At 37.9% G+C, this 25158-nt stretch overlaps 1 protein-coding gene across 1 annotated transcript; it reads left to right on the forward strand.

Annotated features, from left to right (window-relative positions):
- Positions 1-10176: 10176 nt before the first annotated feature.
- LOC143858940 (putative receptor-like protein kinase At3g47110) lies at positions 10177-16548 on the forward strand. Its single transcript, XM_077369644.1, has 3 exons — positions 10177-10927; positions 11016-11966; positions 16154-16548. The coding sequence occupies exons 1-3, from the start codon at positions 10177-10179 to the stop codon at positions 16546-16548; spliced, it is 2097 nt and encodes a 698-aa protein (XP_077225759.1).
- Positions 16549-25158: the final 8610 nt, after the last annotated feature.

Consider the following 25158-nt stretch of genomic DNA (forward strand, 5'->3'; position numbering starts at 1 on the left):
TATTTTTGCAAAAAACCTCTTTAATCTAAAGACCTATAGTCTATGGTGGAAGACTCTTTTTGCAAAAACCCCTTTAATCTAATGACCTCTAGTCCATAAATAAACTGATGAAGTCAAGTCAATTGATGGCCGACACAATCCAAGTTACTAGTCCTAATCATGGTTTAAAATTTCGACCGAAATCCGAAATTTCGGATACCGGTGGGGACCGAAACCGGAATTTTCCAAAATTCCATTTTTCGCCCTTTACCAAATTTTGGTAATTTCGGTCCGAAATTCACCCCTTATGGGGCCTAACTAATTTTTTTAGGTGCGAATTTATCAGTCACCCTCCCACGCCTCGCCTAAAATCGATTTCCCCTTTCATATGATTCATTTCGCTTTCCCTGTTCGTTTGGATTATGAGAATCGATATAATCAGTTTTCGACTAAAAATCAATACTAAAAACCCAAAACCAATAGGTCCTTAGCTAGTAAAACCAATGCTCTACAATCCGTGTGGACAGTCTGCTGATACGTATGCAAACTCTCGTTCACTAAAAATGGTTAGCAATGGAATATTCTAAGCTCATTTTTGTTTTGGATCTTTAGAATTGATTTTTAGTCGAAACCGAGCCTTGGCGCAACGGTAAGGTTGCTCTATTGTGTCCCGGTAGTCACGGATTCGAGTCACGGAAACATCCTCTCTGCAAACTAGGGGTAAGGCTGCGTACAGCTAGCCCTCCCCCTTTTAGAATAAATTAGTCCAAAACTGATAATAGGACTCAACATAAAAGGTAATTTCATTCCAGTAATCAGTTTTGAATGCAAAATTGATTCTAAAAATCCTACACCAACAGGGATAAAAGGTCTGGGCTCTTATATAATCTAATCATGAGGTCAAGTCAATAGATGACTCCATCGCCCGTTCATGTGACTAGTGTGTAACACTTGGTGAATACATGTGTGTACATGGAAATTAGGAGTCCAAATTCTATGAAAAACAAAACGTTAGATAAAATGTAGTTGTTAGCAAGGTTTTAAATTTTGGTTTCGGGATGCATTTCTGACCCAGCAAAACCGAAATTTCAGAATTTCGGACGAAATCCCGGATTCCGTATAAAAATTAATATTATATTAATTATAAATTTCGGTCGAAATTCGCGAAATTACGTCCGAAATTTCAGTAAATTTAGTTGAAAATGATGGGGCTCCTTTGTTTATTCTCTATAGCGATTCAGAAAAGTGAGAAAAAAAAGAGAGGATCTCTTTCTATGTGAAGACAGAAAAAGATAAAGAAACATTACCGCTACTCAAGGAATGTTAAAATATAGAAGAAGGGAAGAAGCTCCCATGTGAGTGGTGCCAGTATCCAAAATAGTCAATGCATCTTCATTTCTTTCCATATAAAATGAAGGAATAATTACCAATGGGGGATAAAAATTAGGCGGAATTATCAACAGGACCATGCTTTTCTAAAATTATCAACGAGGGACAAAAGAGGTCTAGTCATTAAAAGCTGGACGAAAATTGGAAAATCTTTGACTGATTAAGTTGGACCTGGTCGAACCTAATTCTGTTTGAGACTGGTGGGTTTTCTGTAGACTCGGTCATGAGTTGGACCAGGACCTAGACGAACCTAGTTAGCCCCCAATGGAAACAATCAAGATTTTATGTACTTTGTTGACTCGGTCATTTTTAGGACTCGGCCTACATAAAAGCTGGACCTGAACGAACCTAATTCCGCCCTCCGACTAGTAGTAGCACTCGGAAGTTATCGTGCTAGAGAGGTGATTGTACTAGCGCAGTTGGCACCATTTTGTAGGTTAGAAAAACGAATAGTCTATCTACCTGCTTAGAAAAAATCTCGCTAGAGGACTAAAATGGCCTCATCGCTTCAGAAATTTGGCGAGCTACCACTTATGACAACTCATGGGAATTCCAGTCCTTATGCTTCCTAAGGGTGGCTTCCACCTCCTGAAATGGCATAGGCGCATCAGGGCTTCGTCCACATGAGGGAGACTCTCTGGTAGGCATAACGTTATTTAGATTTTCCTCTAGCAAAGGATTTTCCCAATTAGAAGTCAATTTATCATGTGTATCAGCACTACTAGAAATATTAGTCACTAGAATTCCGGGAAACACTGGGCCCGTAGTTTTGCGTCATGTATTTTGAGCCATTTAAATGCTATGCAATGCAACGTGTCCCACCATGCATGCCAAAAAGTTCGATCGATATGGAGGGGTGCTCCTGTGCTGTCAGTCAGAGTCACCATCTGATGTTGGTGTGTGCGTGTGGAGCGTGTGAGAGTGTGTGAGGGTTCCTCTGTACTTACACAGATGGAAAGGACTTTTCAGGTGTACTCGATAGCTTAATTAAAGAGATAGACTCACCAGAGAAGATGAATTCATTGCTAACTTAATCCAAGTATAGCTACAGTTACGAAAAGTAAAGGGTACAAGTGCTTAAAAGAAAAGATAAAATGCTAAAAACATGTTTGGATTTGGTTTTGTGACCTCTTCCAGGGAGACAAACGTCTCCTTATATAGCTTTATTCTGGTAACCGTTCTTCATTACCCCACGTTCTCTTGGAGGCCGGGAACTTTTTTTGTAACTACCCATGATGAGTTCCCTTATTCTCAGGTCCTCAATTGTCCAAGTGGTTATCATCCACCTTCTCATGTTTGGAAACTGTAATGCCACATCCTTGAATCAGGCAAACTGGATGTTCTCTTAGTAATTCGGTCCCATTTGACAGACTGGCTTTAAGTTTGAACACATCTGAAATTCACCCCTTATGGGGCCTAACTTATTCTAAGCCCATTTTTGTTTTGGAAATTTAGAATTGATTTTAGTCGAAGCCGAGCCTAGGCGCAATTTTAAGGTTGCTCCATTGTGACCTGGTGGTCACGGGTTCGAGTCACGGAAATGTCCTCTTTGCAAAGTAGGAATAAGGCTGCGTACATCTAGCCCATCCCAGGCCCCGCCCTATTAGAATAGAATTTTAGCCCTTACCACTATAACAATTTCATGCTATTAGTGAAAGAAATGGATTCCTGTGCTCTGTTTGGATTGAAAGAAAAACTTTTCTGATGGAAAATTTTTTCTCTAGAATTTTTTTTCTTCCATTTTTGTTTTGGATTTTGTGAATCGATTTTGGGAACAAAACAGATGATTGGACTCAAAACTAAGGGCAGTTTGCATCCAATAATCAGTTTTGGAATCAAAATTGATTCCAAAAATCCAAAACAAAGAGGGCCAAAAGCTTTGAGCGAGCCGTGTTATTTAATATAAAGACCTAATAAATAAACTGCTGAAGTCAAGCCGACACCATCCAAGTCGACTAGTCCCAATCACCATACATAAAGAGAACAATGATTCTTCCTCAAAAAGAAAGTTGATGTAACGTGTGAAATTTTTTGGAGTGGAATTATGAGTCAAGAAATTTCACTGAGAAGTGAAGCTTTCGTGAAACACGAGCTAGACCACTTTTATTTTGTCGTAAAAAAATGGGAAATGTTATCAGCACTACTGTATTTTGATAGGGCACTCCTCACTTTATTAAAAGTACCGTATGGCCCTATCATAGAATGATCCAAACCGTCCATTAGATGGGCCACATCCTAAATAGGTTGTGCCTGAAAACTAATTTCCATAGGTTCATCCTACCCCTCTGATCTAGAGAGGATTAGGATCAACCCTCTAACATTCAGATCGGAGGATTAGGATCAACCTATGGAAATCATTTTTGGGGCCCAACCTATTTAGGATGTGGCCCATCTAATGGACGGTCTGGATCATCCTATGGTGCGGGCCATACCGTACTTTTAATAAAGTGAGGAGTGCCCTCATCAAAATACAGTAGTGCTGATAACATTTCCCAAAACAATTCTTCATCTTTAGCTCTTTCTATGTTTTGGTCATTTATCCTCCGCAAATCTCATCTTTTTCTTATATTTTAAAAACCACCTCTTTTCTAAAAAATTAAATCCTCGTTATTTTCCACACCACTTTTATTTTTAAAATCTCGACCACCAATTACTACGTTTTTTTGCCTTCAATGGGAGCTGATAAAGTTGCCCCTTCAACGATAAATTCGCCCCTTATGGGGCCTAACTGAATTCTTTAGGTGTGAATTTATCGGCCACCCTCCCACGCCTAGCCTAAAATCGATTGCCCTTTTCATATGATTCATTTCGCTTTCCCTCATTCCCACATAGGTGAAGAATGAGGGAGATGATTTTTACCCGCCAAGGATGATGCGCCAGCCTTTTAAGTGAATTGTGGACAGACTTTAACGCTTTTTGACGTCACATCACGTTTCGGGGGGGGGGTGTTTACACTTGGAGGAATGGAGGATGATGCGCCAGCCTTTTAAGTGAATTGTGGACAGACTTTAACGCTTTTTGACGTCACATCACGTTTCAGAGGGGGGGGGGGGGGTGGGCGCGGGGGTGTTTACACTTGGAGGAATGGAGGGCCATGGCCCCCTCATGCTATATGTGCCTGCGCCCCTTTGGGTGAAAAAATCATTGCTCAAAAAAAGAGAATGCCCAACAGCAAAATGCCACGATTCGTTTTGCAAACACGACCCTATTCGGAAAGGGAGCCGATATTTACACCCCTTTTAATTCTGCGGACACCCGCATTTAAACGCCGTGACCAGCTTGGATGAGTTGTTAGTTAGTACAAAAAAAAGAAGAAGAGTACTTCTAAAATGACGAGCATACCCTTTCAATAAACCGCCTATGTCATCTCTCACGATCAAAATCTGTAAACCTCATTTCTACTTTTTCTCTCCCAAAACCCAAATCAGAACTTGAAGATCTTTCTCCAATAACTTTCCTTCTTCAATCTATCTTCGGTAAGCAGTAATAGCAGAGTAATCCATCTTCGTCTTCTCCATCCATTCACAACGGAAGAAGGGCGAGAAGAAAGAGGAAGTCGATTTCTTCTCCAAACCATAACCCTAACCCTCACCATGGCCACAGCAATTTCTGGCCAAGCAGGACAATCCCAAGGTGAAGATGACATCATTTTGCCTTCAAGGCCTAAAAGCCTCCCTCCAAGGGAAAGAGTTCTGAACTTTGTTGTTTGAGTGTTGCCTTGGAGGTTGTGATTGTGAATTCAATACCTAAAAGTATAGTGGGAGAGAGTTCTGATTTTTGTTGAATCAACTCCATCTGGACGGAATTGTGCCTAGAGATTAAATTTAAAACTGGAATGTTTCATGTCTGAACAATTCGTATTGGAGCTTGTCCTCAATTTCAGTGTCAAGGAATTACTTTCACATATTTTTTCTCTCTGAATTGGATGCCAATATCTAATCAATCCCTTCTCGGGCATTTCACCGAACACTTGAGAAGCAAATCAAATAGCCCAAAATGGAAAACCCTGTTTTCATAGACATGAGATATTTTCATGGCCAGAGATAGAGACACCTGTGATGATGGCAAGCTCTTTTTTCGATTTGAGCTTAGAGACGGAGAGAGCTCGAAGGTCTCCATTTTGGTCAAGCAAAAAAGACGAAATGAGGGTTCCAGATTTTGGTGAGGCGAGATAAAGGAATAGGGGATTTTGGTAAGGCCAGAGAAAGCGGAAAGATTTTGATTGTGAGAGATGGAATAGGCGGTTTATTGAAAGGGTATTCTCGTCATTTTAGAAGTACTCTTTTTTTGTACTAACTGACAACTCATTATAGCCGGTCACCGCGTTTAAATGTGGGTGTCTGCAGAATTAAAAGGGGCGTAAATATCAGCTCCCTTTGCAAATAGTCCACAGTGGAAGACTCTTTTTGGATAAACCCCTTTAATCTAAAGACCTATAGTCCACAGTGGAAGACTCTTTTTGCAAAAACCCCTTTAATCTAAAGACCTATAGTCCATAGTGGAAGACTCTCTTTGCAAAAACCCCTTTAATCTAAAGACCTAATAAATAAACTGATGAAGTCAAGTCAATTGATATTTGATAGCCGACACAATCAAGTGACAATTCTCAATATCGATTCAGACAAGTTGGGGGAAAAAAGAGGATCAGTCTTCTTCTCTGTGAAGACTGAAAAAAATAAAGAAACTTTACTGCTACTCAAGGAATGGAAAAATATAGAAGAAGAAGGGAAGAAGCTCACATGTGAGTGGTGCAAGTATCAAAATAGTAAGTGTGGATATCAGTGAGTGGTGCCATTATCAAAATATGTAACTGTGGATTTAACGAAAAATGGTCCCGTGTGAGTGGTGCCAGTATCAAAATAGATGTGTCGATATCAGTGTGAGTGGGACGGCTGGTGCCCGGTGAATTTATCCTCAAGTAGTTAACCATTTTCAGTCTAATACTAAATAGTAAATTGTTTTTTTTAAATAAAAAGTAGAGGGTCTCGTATTCGAGTGTGATCATCATTTCGTGCTGTATAAAGGTTGAGTGTGATCAAATGAAATTGGGAGACAAAAAATAAATAAAATCTTGTCTTTGCTGAGCACAAGAAGAGCTTCAACCCGGATGGAGCTACCAGGTATGAGTCTTCTTAGTGTGCTTTGGTCATTTATCTTCTCTCTAAATCTCTTCTCTGCCATTAACGCAGTACATTCGAATTCTGCAACCGCCACCACCTTACTAGGAAACGAAACCGATCAAATGGCTCTGCTCGCTTTTAAGGGTGGGATAAGAAGTGATCCTCTTGGAGCCTTATCATCATGGAACCATACTCTCCATTTCTGCCAGTGGAATGGAGTCACGTGTGGTCGGAGGCATCAAAGGGTCACTGTATTGAACCTTAGTGGGCAGAACTTGGTGGGTACTCTATCTCGTGCCATATCCAACCTCACCTTTCTTAGGGAAATCCACCTCCAAGAAAACAGCTTCAATGGCCAAATATCCCAAGATATTGGCCTTCTATTTAGACTGCGACATCTTAATATGAGCTATAATTCCTTGGGAGGGGAAATTCCATCCAATCTCACTCACTGTAGGGACCTCCAAGTCATCCAATTGAGTTACAATGAGTTGACAGGGAAAATTCCCATCCAACTTAGCACTCTACCGAAGCTATCCTTGTTGTTTCTTGGTCATAATCATCTTACAGGGAGCATTCCACCTCAACTAGGGAACGTTTCATCCCTCACCCGTCTCTATTTATTTGAAAATAGTTTGGTGGGACACACATCCCAGATGACCTGGCCCGAATTAATAACTTGAAATGGATCACCCTTTCTTCAAATTTATTATACGGTACGGTTCCTTCCTCTTTTTATAATAATCTCTCGTTTCTTGTGGTCTTTGACGTGGCAGATAACCAGTTACATGGAACCCTTCCACCCAACATAGGATTTGTAACACCCAGCCCCAATGCTTGAACTCGTTTTAACTTCTTGAAATGGGTGTCATTACCAAAAATCAAGCTCGGGGTTAATTGCTTAGAAATGAGTGTCGTTACCAAGTCGAGTTTAGGAATAATTACTTGGAAGTGGGTGTCTTTTTCTCAAATTGAAGCATAATGTTTAGGCAAGAGACATTGAAAATGGTAAAGGGTGCTATTATCATCAATGGAGTAAAGTCCATTTAAACACTTCTTTTTAAAAGGCTGCTCATTTTGGAAAGCACCATAAGATTGACCGAAAATAACACCTCCACTAAAGTTAAAATTGGCTTTGAATAGAATATCTATTTAGTAGGTAGGATTTTTTTGGAAGCTCTATCATTTCAAGATTCAAGCTTCGTAGGTTTCCTCCTATTGTTTTTCAACTAGTAGAAAATAAGGTAGCTTCTATTTATTCAAAAGGAAAATGACAGGTCAATAATTCCTTGTTAGAAATATTGCTTGCATAACAAAAGAAAAGGCATGTGAGCCTCATCGTTTTGGACAGTTCCTATGGGGGACATTTTGGGTTATCGTATCTATAGAAAGGAGCTGCTTCATAGGCTTATGGGAGGTCCTTGCTTCCATAGTTAGATGGGATTCCATTCTTAGTAGAGGAAGAAAAGAAAGGTATTTTGTTTGTGAGAAGAGGTATGGGTTTGAAGGAAGAAAATTTGCTTCTTGTTTTTTCTTCTGTCTCTTGTTCTTATTAGCTATGGATTTGAAGGAGCAACAAGTAGTCTATCTAAAGAAGAATACATGGAGGTGGAGAGACAATTCAAGATTCTAAACAAACCAGTAGTTAAGACTATTAAGGTATTTATATTTTCTTTGATCCTAAGCCTCTATCTGGTAGGAATACCTCCTATTGCATAGTGGGTCCTACATTCAGGTGATCCAAACCGTCCATCTGATAAGCGCTATTATGGGTCTGCTGTAATGGTCCAATGTGTATTTTTGCTCGTTGAACGTTGGAGGTTTTCTGCTTTCTCCCACCAAAAATATTTTGTTTGATTGATAGTGTATCAGGCGATTAGAGATCATCATAAGGCTTAAAAAATACAGGAGCTAGGGGCCTATACGTAGCAATGAGTATGTTGGCATTGCATTACAGAAGTGGCGGAGGGTAAGATCTAATGAGGGATATTTCCTCTTGTGGGTCCCTCCTCTGATTGATCCAAGGCGTCCATTTAATAGCCCTTACCCCAAACTTTGGGCCAAAATCTTGAACACAGTCACTTAAATCATTCATCTAATATGATTTATAAATATATAAGTGATATTTGTATGTTACATACAAAAATTGATGGGAGTCTGTACTATTTGCAGACAGAATTTGGACAAATCTTTGATTGTGTTGATACCAAAATAACAGCCACAAGTTTCAACTGGGTGCTTCGCTAAAGGAAATTCTTAGAGTAGCGCTTAAGGTAGGTGATCCTACCCTATGTCAGTGTATTACGTATATTTGCATATATTTAGATTTGTTGCAAGCTTTTATTACAGTTCATTTTATGGAACTTGTTTTGAAAAGGTTTCTCACTGATATCTTTTAGCATGTCATACTAAATGGTTGAATTGTCATTATCCATGAAATGTTTTTAGTCCGAACATGCCTCCTTATTTATACAAAAAGAGTTTTGTGACTAACATGTTTTTGGAAACTCAAATTCATGAAACACTATTGAAAAGCATTCTATATATGATATGGTTTCAATGGTTTGGAATGGGGGAGCCCCCAATGGGTTGAAACGTCTTCAAAATTTATGGCACGGTATTGAAAACATTAAATTGTTTTTCTCTATATTTGTATACAGTCTTGGTATGGAATGGATTCCACCAGTAAGGTTGATCTCTGGTGGGGATCTAGTGCCCAACCTGCCAGTGGGTGAGTACACTGGACGTGATCACGTTGACCGGTCAAATTTTATCTGCCCGTAAGGTTGATCTCGGGCGGCCAGTAGGGAGTCCTCTGGCTATTGATAATATTAAATTGCACGCTTTAGGACCTGTGAGTCCTGCGAACGAGTGTTCGCCTTGGGTATGCTACTTGCCAATAAGGTTGGAAATTGGCCACAGAGAAGACTGTTAAGTATTTGATTTCTAAGTGGAAAAACTGCAAAACCAAGTGTTTGGAAATATATATTCATTGTCATTGATTTCAAAGTGGAAAACTGCATAACCGAGTGGTTGGAACTGTTTTTGTAAAAACATGTATTTTTCTTATGTAGCTAATGTAGAAATGATTTTCCCGCTTCTTATCAATTTCTGCATAGACTAAAGTTTTATGGCATGTTACTTCTTTTCCGCACCATCATGTTTTCATTTTTCCTATTAGCTGGCTTGGATTTGGAAAACCGGCTGGGCTGTTAGCTCATTATGTGGTTTAACAATTTTCAGATACCGAGGAGCGGCAGTAGACTTGCTGAGTTCAGGCTCTTGGATTGGAGCTTAGGAAATTTCTTGCTTTCTTTCATTATTCGAGTTAGAGACTTTTGTTACTTTATTAAGGTGATTGTCGTCTAATAAGAATTGTTTGGATTTAGACTTATGGACCTAATCTATATTTGTATTTCATTTGAGCTCTAATTGAGACTAAAATTTCCGCATTTATTAGTTACTCTGAATGTTGAGAATAGTTGATTGTAAAGGAGCCTTGCATGCTTGTGGGGGCGACCCTATGGGCGTGCGGCGGCTGTCACGTGCGCCTTACCTCGAATTCTGGGTTCGGGGCGTGACAGGATTCTCTCTTCCTAATCTCCAATATCTACTTTTAGGAAGCAATCAATTTACCGGACACATTCCAATTACATTATCCAATGTTTCAAGTCTTCAATGGCTTGAAATGGAAGGGAACCAGTTTAGCGGACCGGTGCCTGAAAATATTGGATGGGGAAAGAATCTACTCATATTTGACTTGAGCTATAATTACCTAGGCCTTGGTAGAGCTGATGACTTGAAATTTATCACTTCTTTGACCAACTGTAGTAATCTAAATGAGTTGCTCATACAGAGAAATCATTTTGCTGGCCCACTTCCCAACTACGTAGCCAATCTCTCACCTCACCTTTATCTGTTGGGAATAGGACAAAACAAAATTTCTGGTAACATCCCCAGTCAGATCGGGAATCTCATCAACTTAAAAGCTTTGGGTATATATTCAACCTTCATCACAGGTTCTATTCCCACTTCAATTGGGATGCTCCAGAACTTACATCAACTCTACTTGGGTGGTAATAGTTTGTCCGGGAAAATCCCATACAATATTGGAAATATTACTCAATTGACCAACCTCAACTTAGAATATAACAACCTGCAAGGAAGCATACCTCTATCTCTTGCAAACTGTACAAAACTTTTAAGATTGAGCCTTTCTCAAAATAACCTTACAGGTATGATACCAAAACAAATTATTGGCCTTTCTTCGCTATCAATCGCACTCTATTTGTCTCAAAAAATTTTTACTGGCTCCCTCCCATCAGAAGTGGGTAACTTGAAAATTCTAGAGCTATTGGATGTTTCTCAGAACAAATTGTCAGGTGAAATCCCAAGCACTCTTGCAAATTGTAAGAGCATGCGAGAACTTTATATGCAGGGTAACGCCTTCCGAGGAGATGGTTTCGTCAGTTTTTACTACATTAACATCCATTGAAGCCCTTGATCTTTCATACAATAACTTCTCAGGGAAGATTCCAAAATATCTAGAGGGGTTTAAGTTTCTACAATATCTAAACTTGTCTTTCAATAATTTTGAGGGTGAAGTTCCAAAACAAGGGGTCTTTGGAAATGCCAGTGCAATTTCAGTCACGGGAAATGATAATCTTTGTGGTGGTATCCCAGAATTAAAGTTGCCTACATGCCCCGTGCTAGCTAATGACAGACGAGGAAAAGCCCATGTTTCTAGAGTAATCATCCTAGTAGTTAGTGCGGTTGTATGTTTGATTTTCTTATTGTGTGTCCCTGCTTCACTTTATTGGGTAAGAAAGTCAAGGAAGAAACCATCTTCCCTATCTTCTATGGAGGGCCGGCATTTAAAGGTTTCCTATGCAGAGCTCTGTAAAGCAACAGATGGGTTCTCTTCAGCCAATTTGATAGGCACGGGAAGTTATGGATCAGTTTATAAGGGAATCCTCAGTCGCATTGAAAATGTTGTTGCTGTCAAAGTGCTCAACCTTCACTTAAGGGGAGCTTCAAAGAGTTTCATAGCTGAATGCAACGCATTGAGAAACATTCGTCATCGAAATCTTGTGAAGATCATAACTTCTTGTTCAAGCATCGATTTTGGAGGTAATGATTTCAAAGCTCTCGTGCTTGAGTTCATGCCAAATGGGAGTCTAGAGAAGTGGTTGCATTCAAAATTAGATGGGCAACATCAATTAGGAAGTTTAAACTTCATTAAGAGATTAAACATAGCAATTGACATAGCTTCTGCACTGGATTATCTTCACCATCATTGCCATACACCTATTGCTCATTGTGATATAAACCCAAGCAACATTTTTTTGGATGAAGACATGAACGCTCATGTGGGTGATTTTGGGTTAGCCAAGTTTTATCCAAGAATCATTCAGAGCTCATCTGAAGATCAAAGCAGCACAACTGGATTAAAGGGAACTATTGGGTACATTGCTCCAGGTAATAAATTTATCAATTTTCGTCATCCTGTTTATTCTCAATGAGTTCTATAAAATATTTCTCACTTATTAGGCATATAATGTGGTGCAACAAAGGCTAAATTAGCATCTTGAACCAAAAAAATTACTTGAAAGCATTTCTATATTTATTGACAAGGTATATAGGAATGTTATTTTACATCAAGTGGTCTTGTACATGTCACCCGAATAATAGGCGGCCTTTTTAGTACCCATGACCATGAGTTTTTTATGCAAAATAGTTGAGTAGAAAATGCTAATCATGTAAATGGTTAAAAAATTATAATTTTGGAAAAATTCAGAGAAGTAATTATTCAATTATTCAATAAAATCTCTAATATTATTAGAAAATAATGAGAAATTTTGTAAATAAATTTCCAAAAAACCCATGACTAATGTTTCTCAACAAAAAATGGCCCAACACTCCAATGATGAATCAAATCGTGCTTCTTAAATGAGCTAGAGCAGTAAAACACCCCAAAGACCCATTAGAGAAAATATATTCCAATGAAAGAAGCAAAAGTACCATGAAAAGTGCCTTTTTTCTAAATTATCCAACTTTTCAAGAAGGACCAAAACGCCCTGGAGTAGTCCAATCGGACGAGCCCCTGTTCGATTGAATCCCACTACCGCTGGGCATCATTGCTATAGCCTGAAACCATGTGTGCAACCCCTTTGCCATTTCAAAGATTGGGTGAACCATTTGCCAAGATTGTCGAGAGCTGGACGATCGGCAACCACCCTTGAATGAAGGTATAACTCTCTGAGGAGTGTGACAAAGCCGAACAGTTAGCAACTACTCATCCACGAAGGTATAACACAATATCTACTCTTGCATCTGTAGATTTTGTGTTACTACATCTGTAAATTTTGTGGTTACTGCATTAATTGTGGAGATTTTGGACTTAATAAGATTTTTGGAGCCTAGGATTGAGCATCGTAGGAGGTCAGCTAATGAGGCGGCGGATATTCTAGCAAAGGAAGGAGTCTTTAGGGAGTCCATGTTAGTCGTGTCGCCGGTTATCTCGCCTATCTAATAGGCTTTGTAATGGGTCTGCGGACCACTTTTAAGTATCATGTGTGGGGCATCTTGTCCCCGCCCAATACTTTTTGTCTATTAATGCAATGTCAATTTTCAAAAAAAAAAGAAAAAAACATAGAGTTAGGTATTTGTTTTCATTCCACTGGTTCGGATGAAGGGTGGGGGCAAGTAGCCACTTTCTGGCATCGACCTCACAAGGATTTCCAGATTAATGACTGCTGCCAAAGATCCCAATTGGCGCATCACAAGTTCACTCCACGCCATCTGCTGAAGGTGCAGACACTTCCCTCTAGATGTCAGTGGAGGATGGTTCCGACACTCAGAACCCTTGCTTTCTTTCTAATAAATAGTTGTTTCTATAAATCCCTAGTCAAACATTTCAACTTTTGGTGATTCTTTTCAAAGAAAAATGGTTTGGAAAAAGATGAACTATGTTCTCCAAAAGAGCTTGAGCACATGACAAGCAGCACTTTCCTAGTCTGGTTAGATGGTTCTACACAGAGTCATGTCCAGGACTTAGGGCTCATAATCCCTATTTGGTGATCCTAGGGTAATAAGTGATGCATTACCTCATTCCTTCTAGAACTGTAAGAATGCGGTGTGTGTGTGTGTGTGTGTGTGTGTGTGTGTGTGTGTGTGTGTCTAATCCAAGGAATGAATTTTTGGCAATCCTCGATCGGAAGAGAAAAGATGGAGGAATATTTATAGTTGCTATACGTGATATATGGCAAATCTAGAATCAGGAATGCAAAGGCTAGGGCAAGGCAAGAGTAGCATGTGGGCAAATCCAAGGAATGATTATTGTTTAACCAGCTATCAAAGGTTGTTACAATTCCAAACAAAACTCTCAATAGCTCATTAAAAAGTGTAAAACAATGTGAGTCTTACTCATAATGAAAACATGGTCATGCGAATAATTGTAGCCTTTTGGTAACTATCCTAAGTTCCATTTGTCGATTATCCTAAATTTAAGGTGTTTGATAAATATAAGTCAAGGAGGTTTCTAATAATTCCTAATAATAAATACGAGACTTTTGGATTAATGTTGTGACTGAAATAGTGTTTCTCTTGGAAAGGAAGGTTAAATGATGCCATTTCCCTTTCCGAAGGACGTTTGGTTGATGTGCACTATTCATTCTACTTCCTTGTGTTTAATGGATTTTTCAACAATTGCCTTTTAAATTGCCTCTCCCAAGTCAACATGAAAGTGAAATTAAAGATTTGACATTTTCAACTATTTTGTTAGTACTTAGAAAATGACATCATTTCACTTTTCCTTCTGCTTCTACTTATGTTTTACCTTATAAGTAGTATGAAATTAAATTTAATCTAACTGAGACTTGGTTGGTTTTAGATGAAAAAATCATGTTGAGAAATTATCATGGTCCAAAATTGGCTAGCATTTTTTAGTAATACATAGTGGAATGCTATTCATCACTTACATGACTTGATTGGCCGAAACCCATGTTATATTGATTCTTCTAAATGGGTGAAGTACCCGTGTGGGACACATACGTCTCAAATTGCACGAGTCTCTAAGATAGTTCTAGATCTCTTTTATCTGTTTTCTGTTTTACTGGATGCTACAGCCACAACTTCATAATTATCACACATTTTGAATTTTACCCATCCTATTAGTAATTTTCTTAAAAAAACGAAATATTATATCTACTTAACTTATCAAAATTTAAATAGTATACTTGTTAAAATAATATTATTATTTAAAAAATTAAAATTTGACAATTGATTAAAATATTTTGGCGAATCTACAAATCATTCTTTTTTGAGGTTTGACACTAGATAACCATGTCAGATTCTGACACTCTTACCTATACCAGGGGCGGAGCCAGGAATTTGCCCCACGGGGGGCAAAAAATAGTTGTTATATAATAATCAATAGGTTATCTTAAAGTAAAAAAAAATTACACAAATTTTAATTCAAATTACTTTCAATTTAAAAATTATTTATATATATTTTTTGCCCACAAAAAATTTACTCAATTAAATCCAATGATTTTTCATGTTTTGATGTATCATAGTTACTAAAGATACGAGATGATCGTTCAATCCTCACTTGATTGTCTTCCAAATTAATTTTGAAGCTCTCACAAGTCATAAGATTTATGAGTAAATAAGCATTCGTAGCCCATAGAAGTATAGGCCACGCCCCCATCAAAACATGAGGGGAAGTGATATATCCACCCTTTTTTCTAGTTGGGACCCAGCTTATGCATAGGCTTGCGTGGAGATAGTGGGATGCATGTACAACATCAAAACACGAATTAAAATGGTAGGCCTCACCCATCAAAACATGTGTAAAATGGGTGGGCCCCACCCATTCTATGCATATGGTGTAAAAAAATTACACCATAGAAAAAATTCCAAACCAGAAGACAATAATCAGTTTTAGATTCAAAATCAATTTTCAAAATCCAAAAACCAACAAGGTCGTTCCACTAAAAATCTAACTCTTACTTTTGTAATCCCTTGTATACACCTTGTTGGGTATCCATATAGGATGGTACTAAGACCATGTGAGTCACCCGATGATGTTTTACAAGATCAATGATCTTGATTTCATATTCATGTTCACTCATGTCCCTTTCTAAATCCCAAAATTATTTGGGATGATCATAAGAAATGACCTTGTATACCATTACCAAGTAGAGGGCAATTTTGTAGTTTTAGTTACAAAATATGGGCACAATTATTGTCTCTTTAAAACTCAAAATTGCTCCTTAAACCAATCATAAAAAAATTCTTGTATGAGGGAAATTTTGTAGTTATAGTTATAAAATATGGGCAATATAAGTAGAAGGAACAAACACCCTTACAATATAAAAAAGATATTCTGTACAACCACAAATCGGCAATGCAACATAGGACAAAACATCTATATTTTCTTTCATTGTGCTAAATCATTTCTTATGTGTTTCTCTAAAAATTCTAGACTCTTTCCATGCAACTTAGGTTTCTAAATGTGAAGAGATCATTCAATTATCTATCATCTCTTTGATAAAATTTTCACCTTTTTTTCAAAATCAAACCTCATATTTGCTTTTAGTTTCTAACTGGTATCTTATATCCTTTATCACAACAAAAAGTGTAAAAGATGTGTGGAATTGCAGAATATGGGGCAGGTGGTCATGTGTCCACAACTGGAGATGTGTATAGCTATGGGATTATTTTATTAGAGATATTCACTGGAAAGCGCCCCACAAATGAAATGTTTAAGGATGGTCTAAGTCTTCACAAACTTGTCCAGTTGTCTTTGCCTGATCGAGTGATGGATATTTTGGATCCATTAGTTCTTGTAGATGATGATGAAGGAAGAGCCACAAACATTACTGAGAATTACAATGACAAGATACGTCGTTTGCAGGAGTGTTTGGTATCTTTAGTGAGGATTGAAGTGGTGTGTTCTGCAGAATCTCCGAGAGAACGAATGGAGATGGGAGGCGTTGTAAAAGAAATGTGTTCTATTAGAAACATATATCTTGGTGCTGGGATCCACAGAGAATGATGAAATAGGGCCTTATTTCTCACTGAAGGTTTATCTTACCTCAGTAATTTTTGAAATACTATGAAAAAAGAAAATTTCACTGCTACATCCGCTTTTGTTTCCCACTGGACAAAGATTACTATTTTACATGTTATTTCTTTGATGTATTTGTAAGTTAATGTTATATTATTTGCGTTTTGTTCGGTGGAGCCACTTGCAAGTAATGTTTTTTTCTCATATATATATTTTCTTTACCTATTAATATAAAATAACTATCAAATCTTGAGTGTGAAGGTTTCCATTGCGATACATTGATCAGTCCATCTTGGGAGATTTATGGAAGATGATTACCAAGCCATTAATTAAAATAAGGTTGCTACATGTTGGAAATTAAAGATAAGTTTGTGGAAGAAGGCTTTATTCTTCATTCTCCTTTTTTCTCCTTTCATTTGAATTTGTATGTGATGAATGCGTTTCTTCACATTCAGTATTGGAGAAACCCTCTCTCCAAGTTTGTATGGAATCAGATAGGCCTATTTTGATGAGAAACACTCTCCTACTTTTTCTTCGTTTTATTCTCCATTGAATTTTTTAGCTTTGGTTTTCCTTTCTCTTTGATTTTTCCTTCCTTTAGGAGACCCCTTGATTTTTTCCTTTATCGGACTCATCACGCACAAACGAATTAATCCCATAGTTAGCAAAACGTGATTCGGCAAAAACAAAAACGGGACAGCAAAATTTCGAGTTTAATACAGTACTGGTTTAAAAAAACATAGTAAAAAAAAAAGAAACACAAGATAATGAGTTTAGAATTTTGTCATTTACAAAATATGGTGGCGTTAAAATTAGAAAGTTGGCCTAAAAAACGTGTTTAAAACGTTTATAATGCATTTTAAACGTGTTTAAAACATTTGCCTAAAAAAAGCGGAGTTTTATTCTTTGTAAAAGTTTTAAACGACACACAATATAAAAAAAAAGAAAAAACGCCGTTTTAAACAGAGTTTTGCTAACTATGATTAATCATGAGGAATAAAGGGCGTTTTATATTACTCTGTGATGTGTAATATAAAACCAGTTTTAGGAAGAATAAAGCCTAGAACTACTGTCCTGATGGGTGAAGAATACCCTATTTTAGGAAGGGTGAATGGCACAACACCATCTTCTACTCTGCTCTAACCACAGGAAAATAAGAAAAAAGTTTTCAATTTCAATCCATTGAGGAGTGATTAATTGAGATTTGAGGTTGGTGGGCTCTCTGTCAAACTATAAGAGAAACAAAACAAGGGAAATGATTTCAGCACAACTATGTTTTGATACATGCGCGCATGTATCTTGTCTTTTAGCATTTAATTGTCAGGTAAGTGCTTTTTGGGGACAGTAAAAACCCTTTTAAAGCTCTTTAAATATAAAAAACAAGAAACATGAGCCTCTTGTGTCAAAAGATGTGTGTGTTGAAATCATTTCCCCAAAACAAACAACAGTTGACAAAAGACAAAAGCCATTTATAGTTTGTTTTGCCTCACTCTCCCACTTCCATTTCCATTTTCATGATAGTGTGTTGAACAAAACAAAAGCTCTTCAATTGGAGTTTAAAACCATCTCCAGCTGACACTATTTTTAAGGTGTGATTCTATAGTCAAATCCATATCAGGAATCCTAAGGAACTTAATTAACTCCTTAATTAAGCCAGAAGCTACTTCCTTCCTTGCCTTCCATTTCTTTGAGGATGAGCTTTTTTAATTTATTTGTATCAATAGCCATCCTCAAAAGCATGTTTACATCATAAGGGAAGCATTGCAATGCAAGAGGCCAAACCAACTTTTTCTTTTCTTCCATGTGATTAATTGCAGCCCTATTTTCCTAGCAATACTTCCTTCTATTTGTCTCTTCCTAAGTAATGAAAAGGGGCGCATTTATCTTTCCCTATCTTTAATTTTATCTTTTTATCTTATCCCACTTGATAAGAACAAATAACAAATAAAGAACTTTTGTTCGTATCTTCATTCTACATGTCTAATGAGAGAGATTTAGAGTGAACCTAAATTATAAACGGAGGATCAGCCATTGGCATTGTCATTGTGATTTCTCATGATCCGCCCATTTGAATTTCCATTTTTGCCAAGGTGTATGACCTCCTCATGATGTGTTTTAATTTAATTTATTTATTTATCTTTATATCATTTTAAATTCAATATGTTTATCATATTCACATGAGAGAGAGAGAGAGAGAGAGAGAGAGAGAGCTTAAGGTCCCGTTTTGAATTGCCAAAAAAAAAACAAGAAACTTTCACAGGAAATTTTTTCTTACGGCTCTGTTTCTTTCTACATAAAATTTGTTTTATGTTGTAAGAATGAACATAAAACAAATTTTATGTCCAATTTTACGTCAAAAGAAACGGAGCCTACACAAATTTTTTCTTCCCACAATTTAGAGGGAAATTATATGATTATCAATAATTTAGGGGGATGTCATCATAAATTGATGGTCCCTGTCAATGTAAATCGAATAGGGTTGTTTCAAGTTTCCTTTTTTCTTGTTTTAAAAAAGTAAGAAATTTTAGTGACACTTTTCCTTTCCAAACTTTTCAAGAAAATTCATGTTAGAAACATGCATGTCGAATGAGTGTGGAAAAACCCAAAATGATGATGATTTTTTTTTTGAAAGCGTAAATTTTAAATGTTAGATACGAAAGTTCTAAGCTTAGTTATTTATTAAGCTTAAAACAACAACACTACCTTGCGGACAAGAGTTTTCAACTCATATTGTTGCCGATTGTCGATGGAAGGGCTAACTTGCACACAGCCCAGGTCTAGTTTTAAACGAATATGATACATTAAATGGCCCAGTTAAGAGCTGTAAGCCCAAGGGTTCCCCATGTGTTCATTCAATCATCTTGTTTTGATGATTAACAAACGCAAATTGATTAGTTATTTATGGACTGATCATTTGCCTTGAGTGTTGTGCTTTAGACAGGTCCTACACAAGTCAAATCGTACTAGCACGCACCTTGTTGGCCTATGCTTGAAGATGAACCAAACACAATGGCAAATGAGCTTGGAACATACTTGGACCAATCACACCTTGGAAGTACCAAGGAGAAGCTCATCACAACCATCTCAAAGCATTGAACAAGCAAAAGAAGATCAAGCAATGAAGGCCAAAGCTTGCAAATGAAGGCCAAAGCTTGTGGATCAACAACTTGCAAATGAGCTTGAACCAAATGGTGGCATCATCCTTTGAAGGTGTCAAGCAAAGAAGCTCAACCTTGAAGATCCCAAAGCAATCCATGCACTCAAAGAGAAGATCAAGCAATGGCTACTTCAAGAGTTCATTCAAGAGAGTGGTAAAAATGGTAGATTGTATCACCTATCTCTCTTGTGTTTTCTCTTATCAAGGCACATCTTAAAACCCTTAAAAATATGTTTTTCAAATAGACTAACACACCCTTTAAGGACTTAAATGGATAAGTGAATGGCCATGGTGGTGGACCAACATGTTGGGACCCATATGGCATTCAACACAAGAATGAACAAAACAGAGTTCCGAAGCAACAACCTGGACCAGCAACTAAATCCTATCAAAACTTATTTAAAACATTTTCAAATATTTTTGAAAATATTTTTAACAGATAGCTCTCATTTTTATCATATCCGTAGAGTATAGGAACATCAAAATCCGATGAGAAATGAGGGAGATATGAATTTTACAAGTTCAACACTGTTTGCTGGAAACCAGTCTCGGAACTCCGAGAATTATTCTCGGAGCTCCGATCTCGGAACTCCGAGAAATGCTCCAGGTTCTTAAACATAAATCTCTGTTTGGTTTCTCGGAACTCCGAGAAACCCTCGGAGCTCCGAGCTCGGAACTCCGAGAAGTGTATTTTCTCAAAAAATTATAGCCGTTGGAGGCCCAACGGCTAGTTGATTTTTTGACCCAGTTTTGACTGTTTTACCCCCCAAACGGTCACATGGAGTTGGGACTTTATATATACCCATTCAAAGGTCCAAAACAATAGATGAACATTGTCCAACTTCAACAAACCCTAGAAAATCATTTGTGAACTATTTTTGGGTTAAATTCTCTCACCAACCAAACTCTTTGTGCTTTGATTTGAGAAAATCTTTTGAGATTGGTTTAGGCTTAAACTTGTTTATTCTTGAGAGCATCCTTGGAGCTACAACTTGTAATCAAGCCTAGTAAGAGGCTAATACTTCTTCTTCTTTATTCAATCGGTAGCAAGGGCATCCGTTGTTTTTAATTCCCTTGGGTGAAGCGCTTAGAACTCGGCGGAGAAGGAGAGTCATTGTAAAGGTGGAAAGGCATCCTTATTTAATTCCCTTGGAGTATAAAAGCCTTGGAGCCGGGCGTCGTGGAGGTCTCAATAGTGGAAATCCTCAGGTGCGACCTTGAGAAGAGTGGAGTAGGCCGTTTGCCGAACCACTATAAATCGTTGTGTCACTTGTGTGATTGGTATTTCTCTCACTCCCTCTCACTCTCTTATTTGATTATTTGTGCTTAGAATTGAGTGAGTAGTTAGCATTGATAATCAATCTAAATATCTTAACCTTGCTAACTAGGCTATTAAAACTACCTAATTAATTTTGCTAATCAACAAGGGTTTTGAACTTATATTAATTTGTAATATTGTTTAAGTTCAACTATTTCAAACTTAATTAAACAAGGGATAAGTCTTGGGTGAAATCTTAGGAAAAGTTTTTAAAAGCTAAAGATTTTATAAACATCCTATTCACCCCCCCTCTAGGTTGACAAACCAAGTCACTACTTGGATTTCAAGAGCTTTTTCGAAGCTCACAGTCTATCGCATAAAGATTCAAGTCTTGTTGTCACCGAATAATTTTGGATAAATCTGAGATTCAACAAAGCAATATAAGTTATTTTATGTCATGTTTCAACTATCTCAATCATCCAGGGAGCACACATGTAAACTGATACTCTATGATATTGGTCAACGAAAAGATTAGAATGGTCATTGCACAAAACTCACATTAATTTAACAACCCTATTTGCTTGAACATGTAACAAAAATGGGCAATTGCTTGCTAAGAAATGATATCAGCACTACCATGATTTGATATTTCCACAAAAGCTGCTTGTCTTTTAATATTTAAAGTGGCACACATGTAAACTGATAATCTATAATATTGGTCGACGAAAAAGAGTAGAATGGTCATTGCACAAAACTCACATTAATATAATAACCCTAATTGCTTGAACATGTAACAAAAATGGGCAATTACTTGCTAAGAAATGATATCAGCACTACCATGTTTTGATATTTCCACTAAAGGATCTTGTCTTTTAATATTTATTAAAGAGCTGTCAAAAGGTTATTACAGTTCCCACAAGAAAATTTAAAAGAAAAGACAAGCTGGGAAAGTGCAACTATTAAAACATGGTTGTGGTGATATCATTTCCCATGCTAAAATGTGACAAAAATGTGACAGGTGGTCCTTACTAGGGCTGCAACTCAGGTCGGGCGGGTCGGGTTTTGGAGAACCCAACCCCACCCGAGAAATATCTCGGGTCGGGTCGGGTCGGGTTTTTTTTCGGAAAACCCACGATTCCCAAACCCGGCCCTACCCATGATAAATCTCGGGTCGGTTCGGGTCGGGTCGGGTTTTTTCACGTTGACGCAATTTTTTAAGGAAAATTCTTGTTTGGCAAGGCAACTCAACTCATAGAAGCAGAAATTACACTCACATTACACTTGAATCAAACAATGATGTAATTACACTCACATTACACTTGAATCAAACAATGCTGTAATCAAACAATGTTGTAATTACAATCAAACAATGCTGAATCAAACACTTGAATCAACTCAACTCATAGAAGCAGAAATTACACTCACATAGAGTAACAGTGGGTGCATGGGTTTTCACTTTTAACTTTTAACTAACAATAGAAAAAAATGTACATACTATAACTTATGTAACTCGGGTCGGGTCGGGTCGGGCCCCTTCAAACCCGGCTCGACCCAAGATTCATGCGGGCTTTTGAATGCTAAACCCGGCTCGACCCAAAACCCATGAAACCTGAACCCAACCCAGGGTATTTTCGGGTCGGGTCGATGCGGGTCGGGTAAAACCCGGCTCGAGTTGCAGCCCTAGTCCTTACCACTGGCAAATGTAAAAACATCTGCTATTATTTTAAGCAAATTTCTGGTGGTCAATAAGGATGATAAGAAACGAATGAATGAATGCTTTTTTTTTTTTGAAATAGCGATTTGTATAAAATGAAAAGGGAGCACCCGAGAAGGGGCAACCCAGAGAACAAAAACAATAAAGATACAGGAAAGAAGGAGAAAAAACAACAAAAATTACAATATTATACTACGGGGGAAGATGATCGAACAAGAGAATACTCTCCCCCCCAACACCCTGCTTGGCTAACACATCCGCCTTTTCGTTTGCCGACCTCCAAACGTGTTTAAAGACAATAGCCGAACCAGCAACAAAATCCTCAATTTCATCAAATAATGCCAAAAATCTCCAAGGAGGAGCTACTCCACCCTTCAACCACCGAATCACATGATGCCTTTCTCTTTTGAACTCGATCTCTTCAAATGATGCCTTTCTCTTTTGAAACAACTAGGACCGGCTGATAAAATGATAAAGAGGAAATCAAAGGTTTCCTGGCTTAAATGATGAAGGATTTTGGTGAAACCTCCATATTCTGGTGAGTTGCCTAAAGAAGATGAAGCAAATACTCAAATCGATGAAGATATTAGGATTTGCCTGGTGAATGACGGTCGGATCTAATAGAAAAGAGTGTAGATCTAGGGTTCTGAGGTTTTTCAATCTACTTAGGGTTTATAAGTTGTAAAAATAAATGAGGAAAATGAGCTCTAATGTGGATCTGAAATGGAAATCAAAACAAAAGTAGTAATCATGAATGGAAAGGTTGCCGGAAATTGATCAGAATGGAGTAGAATCGGTGAACGGAGCTCCGGTGAGATCATCGGAGAAAGACAATGAAGAAACCCTAAATCGCCATTTTTCCCGCTTTTTCTCTCTCTCTCTCTCTCTCTCTCTCTCTCTCTAATTAAGTAGAAAAACCTTGATTATCCTGAAAAAGAGAGTTAAACTGCTATTTATAGGCAAAGGAAGGTGCTGATATTGGCACTACTGAACTTGATGGGCGCACGGTTTGATAAGGCGCGCCCGCGAATCGTGTCTTATTCAGCCCAGGTTCGGCCCCTTACAGGATAAATTCACCCCCCCTTCAGGATAAATTCAACCCCTTCTGAACTTGCACCGCGACACTTCTTCGGTTTGTTCGCTAGGCAAACGAGCTCGGATTTCGACAAAATTTTACAGGGACCTTGGTGGGACCCTAAACTAGCCTAGGGTGAAATTTGGGGCTCCAACTCATTGATTTGAAAGGATTTTGCACAAATATGGAGGTTTAGGGCACGGTCAAAATGGGGTGTCTACACTTCCATGGAGACAAACGTCTCCTTATATAGCTTTATTCTGGTAACCGCTCTTAATTACCCCACGTTCTCTTGGAGGCCGGGAACTTTTTTTGTAACTACCCATGATGGGTTCCCTTATTCTCAGGTTCTCCATTGTCCAAGTGGTTATCATCCACCTTCTCACGATTGGAAACTGTAATGCCACATCCTTGAATCAGTCAAACCGGATGTTCTTAGTAATTCGGTCCCATTTGACAGATTGGCTTTAAGTTTGAACACACACTAGAGGGGGTCTTCGAATAACTGTTCATCTTTCTAGATTCCCATACAGGCCAAAAGCTTTGAGCGACCTGTGTTATTTAATCTAAAGACCTAATAAATAAACTGATGAAGTCAAACCGGATGTTCTCTTAGTAATTCGGTCCCATTTGACAGATTGGCTTTAAGTTTGAACACACACTAGAGGGGGTCTTTGAATAACTGTTCATCTTTCTAGATTCCCATACAGGCCAAAAGCTTTGAGCGAGCTGTGTTATTTAATCTAAAGACCTAATAAATAAACTGAAGAAGTCAAGTCAATTGATTTTAAGCCCATTTTTGTTTTGGATTTTTAGAATTAATTTTTAGTCGAGACCGAGCCTTGGTGCAACGGTAAGGTTGCTCTATTGTGACATGGTGGTCACAGGTTCGAGTCAATGAAACATCCTCTCTGCAAAATAGGGGTAAAGGCTGAATACATCTAGCTCTCCCCAGGCCCCGCCCTTTTTAGAATAGATTTTTAGTCCAAAACTGATAATAGGACTCAAAATAAAACGTAATTTCAGTCCAGTAATTGATTCTAAAAATCCAACACCAACATAGATTTTAAGTCCAAAACTGATAATAGGACTCCAAATAAAACGTAATTTCAGTCCAGTAATTGCTTCTAAAAATCCAACACCAACAGGGCTAAAAGCTCTGGGCTGTTATATAATCTAAACCCTGTTCATGTGAGTCGTGTGTAACACATCGTGAACACATGTGTACGGTGTACCAAACTACCAAATAATTGAAGGGATTGACGAGGTCAATTGATGGCTACATCACCAATCACTATAATCGAGAGAACATACGATTTTCCCGCGACTGGTATTCTCACGATGGAGAAATTTTTTGGACTGGAGTTAAGAGTACAGAAATTTAATTGAAAGGT

Source organism: Tasmannia lanceolata, unplaced genomic scaffold (assembly GCF_043159265.1).
Source record: "Tasmannia lanceolata isolate RefF3 unplaced genomic scaffold, GAP_Taslan_0.1 ptg000029l, whole genome shotgun sequence".
Lineage (NCBI taxonomy): Eukaryota > Viridiplantae > Streptophyta > Magnoliopsida > Canellales > Winteraceae > Tasmannia > Tasmannia lanceolata.